This window comes from Hypomesus nipponensis, chromosome 8 (genome assembly GCF_054491055.1).
Source record: "Hypomesus nipponensis isolate SF chromosome 8, ASM5449105v1, whole genome shotgun sequence".
In the NCBI taxonomy this organism is placed as follows: domain Eukaryota; kingdom Metazoa; phylum Chordata; class Actinopteri; order Osmeriformes; family Osmeridae; genus Hypomesus; species Hypomesus nipponensis.
In genome coordinates, this window is record NC_140368.1 from 547,151 (window position 1) to 555,402 (window position 8,252).

An 8,252-nucleotide genomic window follows, 5' to 3' on the forward strand; every position below is an offset into this window, starting at 1 on the left:
TGTGTCCTCACAGGGCCTGGACGCAGACTGGATGTGGCAGCTGCAAGGCATTTAGTCAGAGGAGCCACACTTTAACGCTGCAGGCTAACATTCATGAAAGGCCTACTAGGGTAAAACTGTATGACGTGCTGTGGAGCACAAACAGATAAATAAAAGAGAATTTGCTTTACCTTGTTCTGTGGCATCTAATCATTTGTGATAGTCTAGCGTATTTATTCTTATAATTAATTTTATTTCTGGGATGGGTTTTTTTAGACTCAAAATATCTGTGGATTTGAATTAAGTGCATGTACTGAGATGAGCAGGAGGACAGGAGCAAGGTAATAAACATCAGTGAAACTAGCCATCAAAAAAAAATCATGGAAATAGGTTCACAACATTAAATGAGTCATATATTAGTGATACATGATGTATGTACTGATGTGCTATGAACTGTTTTCTGTATTCTATTCTATTTTGTTACATTTTACATGTAGTCATTTAGCAGACGCTCTTATCCAGAGCGACTTACAGTACAGGGACATTCCCCTGAGGCAAGTAGGGTGAAGTGCCTTGCCCAAGGACACATTGTCATTTGGCACTTCCAGGAATCAAACCGGCAACCTTCTGACTAATTGCCTGATTCCCTAACCGCTCAGCCATCTGACTTGTTAGGCCCAACTCTCTCTCTAGACAGAAACAAACCAAAGAGAGGGTTGTTACAATGTCCACATGGTGGAGGAGGAAGGGTGGAGGTTACAGAACTTACAGACAGGCAGGGAGGCAGAGACAGGTCTGCTGGTCTGATGTTGATCTGAAACCTGTTTGGATTACAGTAGGTCTCCAGATTACAGGAGGGCACCAGATTAGGGTTAGGGTCACACATAATGTGATTGTATCTTGCCTCGCCTGCAATTGCTTGATTGAATGGTTTGGTTTGTATTAAAAAGAGAAAGATATCACCAAGAGGGAGATCGTTTTGGAACTAGAAGATAGACAGGCTTGGCTCAGTCCCTTCAGATAGACAGTCTTGGCTCAGTCCTTTCAGATAGACAGGCTTGGCTCAGTCCCTTCAGATAGACAGGCTTGGCTCAGTCCCTTCAGATAGACAGGCTTGGCTCAGTCCCTTCAGATAGACAGGCTTGGCTCAGTCCCTTCAGATAGACAGGCTTGGCTCAGTCCCTTCAGATAGACAGGCTTGGCTCAGTCCCTTCAGATTTTGCATCTTTAACGAAGTCAGAGAAGGTAATTTTTACAGATTTTTATAGATTTTGCACAGTTTCTACCCATGAAACTTAATGTTGTCAAAATGTTCACAGATGGATGTAAAATGCTAATTTTGCAACACTGATGCTGAAAGTCTTACACATTTATTTATTTTGTATCCATATACTAATAGACTTGAAAGATATGAAAGGTTTCATACTAAATCAAACTGGTCACTCTATTATTGTCAAAGACAAAGATGTTCTTGCATATTTTGACTGTAATATCCTTAAACTGGATAGTTAACATTATGGTTCTGATAGGTACAGTTCATAATCTGCTACGAAATAAGAAATCCTTATTGACTATTCAATATTATAAGGAACAGCTATTAAATATGTCTCTGCTCTAATTTACATCTCTCTTTCTATTTTTGACTGTCTTGATTGTTATCCACTGTACTTTAATCTTATTGTTATTACTGTCTTTGTATTTTATGTTTTTTTATTTTTGCATTTGTAAAATTATTGTATTTGTAAAATGTATCTGTACTTTGCGTCTGTATTTGTGCCCTGATTGTTCATTAATAATAAAAAATATTTTTTTAAATACAATTTAAAAATGGACATTTACCGTGTCCTTATTGGTTCAATGCGGTGTCAATTTAACTGTAGTGGGTGGGAATGAGTAACGTTGACCAATTGCAACATTCTAGCACTCCATTCACAGACCCAAAGATGGCGTTGAAGGAGCTGTCCTCGTTGGAGAAATATTTAGGATTGAAAAAGCCGAACAAATACAGTACACTGGGAGACAAAAAGGTGAATGATGAATGACCGTCGAAACATATAATTCTACAACTCATAGTCCCAGATACGTTTGTGATTGTGGGTTTACAGAAGGAGGTTGTGTGTGCACATGCTAGATTGCTAGTTTGTTAGCCTGAAGCCGGCTAATGTGTTAACCAGTGGCTCTGTCAACTATGTATTCGTTGAATTAAGTCAACGTAAACACATGCAGAATGTATAACCAGCCGGCTTGTTGTTTCGTACCGACAGTGTCCCCCTTAATGTACAGTTGTATGCTAGCTCGCTACCGCGTAGCAGTCTGACTGCGCCATGTGTATATAGACTGTTGCGCATGAGCAGTTGAAGTTGGTTGTCTTTGGTCATCCAATAGACGTGACACGTCATTGGTTCGCGAGCTCGTCGACTAAGTTGGGTCGTCTTTATTATAGAGTAATAATAATAAGTATCTGGCTTGTTGACAACATGCTTAGCAACAGTATTTTTTTAATATGTTGCGGACTTAAGCTACAGTAGCCTACTTGGTCACCACAAGTTACCTTCTGTCTGCAAATTTCATGCCATGTTAGACGTGTCATGTGCTCATCGTTTTACGTTATATAGTTTATTTTATTACTTCGAAAAAGCATTTATCCAAAACTACATAGAAATAGTGCATTTTTAATGTACAGCAGGAAATCAAGGCTCAGAAGTGCACAATTCCAAAATTATTACGGTTGTCAAATGAATGGTGTATATTTACCAGGCACAGTGCAACAATAATACAAATCTGTATCCGTATTCTTCACTGTCCCGTCAAGCTGCCTGTGCTGCAGAGCAACAGTGGTCCCCCCCTGGTTGGCTTGGTGACCATCGCAACCCACCTGGTGACGGAGGCCCAGCGCGGGGAGCTGCTGGGAGGCTCCGCGGAGGGCCGGGCTGTGGTGCAGCAGTGGCTGGAGTACAGGGTCTCCAGGCTGGACACATGCTCCAGGGAAGACCTCAGGATCATCCTGAAGGTGTGTGTGTGTGTGTGTGTGTGTGTGTGACTATGTATGTGTGACTGTGGGTGTGTGACTGTGGGTGTGGCTCGTTAAGGCCCAAATGGGGGAGGGAATCCAGGCTGGTATATGGCCCTGCAGTGACATGGCCTTAGATGAGCCGACACAGTGGGCAGCTCTGCCACACACAGTCACTCTCTCTCAGCAGTAAATGCCTGTAATGGGGTGGTCATGGCGTGTCCAGCAGGGAGCAGCTCTCAGGGCTGAGATGTGTCGCCAGGCTGCTGACAGGCTTTCTGAGACGGTGGTCCCCCTGGCAACCCCCCCCCCCCCCTAACAACCACAGCTCTGTCTGGAGGGAGGGACAGCAACTGTTTTAACCACAGCCAAATTCATAAATGGCTTTTTATTTCGTTTTTTTGTCAGTGGACACGGTTGTTTCCTGCAGTCACAGCCACTTCCAAATGAATCAGATCCTCCAGACGCACCGCTTGGATTAGACGCACACACACTCTCACACACACACACACTCACACACACTCACACACTCTCACACACTCTCACACACACACTCTCACACACTCAGGGTTCAAAATGAAGAGGTCTGAGGGGGGTCATAGGTACATTGTATGGCATTTAGCAATATCAGTTAGGCTAATCTTAAATACTTTTTCCAAATCTTCAAATTCCAAACATAAGATTTCAGAACATTAAAAAGTGGAAAAGAAGATATAGAGCAGAAACGTCTTCTGTTTTCAGTGCTGACATGTTAGGGGGCCCCCTGAAGGTGTAGGGCATTTCAAACCATGCTCCCTCCTGCACACCCGGGTCCCCTCCTCACCCCGGCTGTACTTCCTGGTTCTGCTTTCTAGTCCTTCTTCCTAGTCTTTGTTCCTAATCCTGGTTGTAAGCCATGCTTCCTAATCCTGGTTCCTGGTCCCAGTTCCCTGTAGCTCCAGGGGAGGAACCAGGGATCTGATGTGGAGGAGGAGGCTCCTGCTGCTGTTCATGCTCAGCTTGGCATCACATCGCTGCTGCACAGTGACTCCATTTGCCCTCAAGATGCTCTGTGTATGTGTGTGTGCACAACGCCAGTGCTAAAGATGGTCCCGTCCCTTGGGACCTGCTCTCTCTTGCACACTCACTCACACACAGACTCACAGACCTGGAGAAGCTTCATTAGTTTAGTCCTAGTAGCGGTTGGTGAGCACCATGCCTCAGGAGGCCCTCTGTGCCAGAGTGCCCTGTGTGTTGTGGGGGTGAAGCGCTGTGGAGATATTTACCCCCAGGTCACGCGTTATTCAGGTCTAGATCCCACACATTAGCTAGCTAGCCAGTCCCCAGTCATCGTTAGCTAGCTAGCCAGGTCCCAGTCATCGTTAGCTAGCTAGCCAGGCCCCAGTCAAACGAGTGCATGACGCAGCCTCGCTAGCAACATCTCAGGCCTGGATGGACTCCACCCGCCACCTCCGCGTTCTCAAAGGACTGAACAATAGTTATAACTATAATAAGTATAGAAATCTCAAAGTCTGTAACTGATGTTGACTAGAATGTTGACCTCTATATAAGAATGTTAGAATTAGTAGAACATTGTGAATTGATCTTGCCTCAAGTCTGGCTGTGAAAGAAGTATGTAAGAAGTTTGTGTTTATCCAGTTGTCTTGGGGCCGTTGTCTTCCCAGTTGAATTGATGTACAGTTCAGACACAGTCGACTGTTGACTCGTCATCCACCACAGTGACTGACTCAGGCTTGTTCTGTTCTCTGCAGGACCTCAACCTCTACCTCGCCGACAAAGTCTACCTGGCAGGAAACCAGTTTACCCTGGCTGACACCCTCATGTATTACGGAGTCCATCCCTTCATCGTAAGTAGCAGCAACACACCCTCTGAGCTTCACATCAATCAGATCGCACAAATTAATAGGCTCGTTGAGAAGATCACACAATTAAACCAGTCATGCAGCCAGAGGGCTCAAATAGCAACTTGACACGAGGAACAAGGAGGAACATCTAACAGGAAGAGATGTGGAGCAAAGTGATGTGTTTAGCCCCGGACCGGGGCCAAGGAAGTTTGTTTGGTGTCCTCGGGGCAGGAGGGATGAAAGGAGGGATGAAGGGAGGGACAGAGAGTTGGAGCGAGGGAGGAGGGATCACATGAGTAGAAATGTCAGTGGTTGTAGAGAAGATGGAAGGTAGCCACCAGGCACAAGGGAGTCAGCATGTGTTTGTGTCAGTGTGGGGGGGTTGGCTCTGGCCAGCTGCCCCAATCTCCTGCTCTGCAGTCGATGTTCAGTTAGTTAGTTTTGGAAACATCTTGCCACTCCTCACAGCTGTGGCCAGTGTGACAGGGTCTGTAGAGGGCTGTCAGTGATGTCTCTCCCTGCGCTAGGTGGATCTGGCGGTCCAGGAGAAGGAGAAGTATGTGAACGTGACTCGGTGGTTTGACCACGTGCAGCATCGTCCAGGTCTCCGTCACCACCTGCCTCCTGTGGTGGTCCTCCGGAACAGTCTCTACACCAGAGGACCCCACTGATGCCCCCGTCCCCCCTGCCCTTATACCCCCCTTGCCTTTGGATCCCTACCCACCCCAGTTGCGTCCTCAGCTTATGGGGGCACCAGAGGGTGGGTGTGGGGGGGTCATCCTCTGGTGCCCTGCTGGAAGGTCTGTGTCTGTTTCCCTGAAACTCTCCCTGTGTACCTGGTGGGAACAGGCCCACACGCTGTTATATCCCTGGGATTTGTTTTGTTTGTTTTGAGTTGGTCTTTAGAAGCGGAGATGCTGCATGCGAGAGTGGGCGCTCCATGTTTTGATGCGTTTGGCTGTGGGGTTTGCAGATTGCTGGCTTTCTGCTTAGCCTGAGCCTTGCAACATGAACATAACAGTAGTATTGAAGAGAGTCGTTAGAAACCACATTATGTTCTCCACATCCCTTTAAAAAAACAATCCCTTTTGAGATGTCAAGGTCACACATATGAACTGTCCAGTCCAAGCCAGACATTCCACACTAAACCCAAATACTAGCATGGTGGTGTGTTTCCATCCTGGTTCTCCTCTCCCTCCCTGGTACAGCTCTGCCACCAGCGCTGTGGGCACCAGGGACAGCCTCCAGTCCAGATCAGACTCGCTCCCCATCACAGTGTTTATGCCGGGGGCAGGGGGCATGCCACCAGCTGCCAGGGACATCCACATGCCCCCAGTCCACAGTGCTCTGGGTGCCAGCCAGCGAGTGGCATTTCATCTCTCATACCCGCCGGCCGCTGCAGGAGAAGACCCAGAGTTGGAAATCCTCCTGACACATCTGAGGGGTGATGATAGCTAATGCTAACCCTAACACAACCTCTGAGGGGGTGAAGATAGCTAATGCTAACCCTAACACAACCTCTGAAGGGTAATGATAGCTAATGCTAACCCTAACACAACATCTGAGGGGTGAAGATAGCTAATGCTAACCCTAACACAACATCTGAGGGGTGATGATAGCTAATGCTAACCTTAACACAACCTCTGAGGGGTAATGCTAGCTAATGCTAACCCTAACACAACCTCTGAGGGGTAATGCTAGCTAATGCTAACCCTAACACAACCTCTGAGGGGTAATGCTAGCTAATGCTAACCCTAACACAACCTCTGAGGGGTAATGCTAGCTAATGCTAACCCTAACACAACCTCTGAGGGGGTGATGATAGCTAATGCTAACCCTAACACAACATCTGAAAGGTGATAATACATAACGCTAACCAAATGCTTAGTGGTGTGAGAAATATTTTTGTCATCAAATTTCAGATTTTCAACCTGCCAATGTTCTCCCTTTGAAATGTACTTACTTCTGTATGTTTATGTCATGCTATGTCTGTGCTGTAATTCTTTGTTATTTAATGTCATCTTGAGGGTCGTTCTGTGCCAATAAATCTAAAGGGAAATATGGAGGTCATCTGATGTCTTGTTTTATAACTCTGACCTCCACATCACACTTTCTGTTCGGGGCTTGTCTGTTCAGTACAGGGCCAGACAGTAGGTGCGACTTCATGCAGCGCCGGCATCGTCTGCAGACGCCTGCAGCCCGGCTGCCTTGAAGCAGCCAATGACACTCTCAGATTCAAGGCAGCCGGCTGCTGCGCTGCATGAAGTCAGTCCATGTCGAACGCACCTAGTGACCCGAGTGTTGGGAGGAAGTGAGGCGAGAGTGGGGAGGAAGTGAGGCGAGTGTGCGGAGGAAGTGAGGCGAGTGTGGGGAGGAAGTGAGGCGAGTGTGCGGAGGAAGTGAGGCGAGAGTGGGGAGGAAGTGAGGCGAGTGTGGGGAGGAAGTGAGGCGAGTGTGGGGAGGAAGTGGAAAGAGTGTGGGGAGGAAGTGGGCAGAGTGTGGGGAGGAAGTGGAAAGAGTGTGGGGAGGAAGTTTAAACTTGTGAAAGAAAACTAACTCACAGTCATTTGAGCGTCCATGTGATTAAATACAGAGAAGCGCTACAGGCGAGAGCTTTGGGTTCATCTCGAGACGTAAATAAAGACGATAATAATGTTGCTGAAAGATTCAATTCATAAAGACCTGACTTGGAAATGGAGAACTTCTTATTCAAGAACTTAACTTAAGTAGCTCTCATCTAATATATTCCCCCAACTCAAAGATGTGTATCTTATTGGAACAAACCGAGAGGAGCATTAAAGGAGTCTTTGAGGACAGTGGGCTGACATCACCAGGGTGTCATCCGGATTCCAGACCTGCAGCCTGGACGTGGCCCCAGAATACCCCTCAGCAGGGAGCAGAACCAGCCCAATTAGCAGGACCCGCACTCTGTTACCGCAGAGCCCACGATGCACCTCTCCACAGGGGTGACTGACCAAGGGGAAGGCAGTTAAGCTTGTCCACGTTTCTCACACCCCCTGCCTGGACGAAGGTCGGAGGTCAATTGGCCTGGTGCTTCAGCAGGGTTCAGGGGAGGCTTTCAGTGGGGGGGCTCACAATTTAACTTTTTCCGAAAAGATTTTCGATTAAAAGTTGTTAAAAAAAGATTGAACAAATGGTTTTAAAAAAAGTTTGAAAGGTGGAAAAAATATTTTCGTTGTTAGAGGATGTCCCCCCAATGTTTATTGCGGTTACAGCCTTTCTGAAAATAGAGACGTTACTCATTACCCATGGCCATATATGAGGGAGACGTTCGAAATTGTCGGTGTCAAAAGGATTCCTGGAGAATGCACTGCATGTCTATAGTATGTTAGGTCCATCGGGTAGTAGTAATGGCTACTTTTTACTTAATTATGTCAAAGCCCAAACTTCTCCACTTT

The 8,252-nt window shown here is 46.7% G+C and overlaps 1 protein-coding gene across 2 annotated transcripts; it reads left to right on the top strand.

Moving 5' to 3' along the window:
* The first annotated feature begins 1,898 nt into the window (after nucleotides 1–1,898).
* Nucleotides 1,899–6,903, top strand: eef1e1 (eukaryotic translation elongation factor 1 epsilon 1). 2 transcript variants are annotated; one of them, XM_084703899.1, is made up of 4 exons: nucleotides 1,899–2,006; nucleotides 2,792–2,989; nucleotides 4,741–4,836; nucleotides 5,361–6,903. In XM_084703899.1, exons 1-4 carry the CDS (start codon nucleotides 1,923–1,925, stop codon nucleotides 5,502–5,504), a joined length of 522 nt encoding a protein of 173 aa, XP_084560025.1. In that variant the 5' UTR covers nucleotides 1,899–1,922; the 3' UTR covers nucleotides 5,505–6,903. The 2 variants fall into 2 exon arrangements, with proteins under 2 accessions (XP_084560025.1, XP_084560023.1); XM_084703897.1 differs by having other exon boundaries at nucleotides 6,042–6,903.
* The last annotated feature ends 1,349 nt before the right edge of the window (nucleotides 6,904–8,252 follow it).

Coding starts and splice junctions, on each gene's coding strand:
- eef1e1 (XM_084703897.1), top strand. CDS start 1,923: ATGGCGTTGAAGGAGCTGTCCTCGTTGGAGAAATATTTAGGATTGAAA. Junction 2,007..2,791: donor GTACACTGGGAGACAAAAAG/GTGAATGATGAA, acceptor TGTCCCGTCAAG/CTGCCTGTGCTGCAGAGCAA. Junction 2,990..4,740: donor ACCTCAGGATCATCCTGAAG/GTGTGTGTGTGT, acceptor TGTTCTCTGCAG/GACCTCAACCTCTACCTCGC.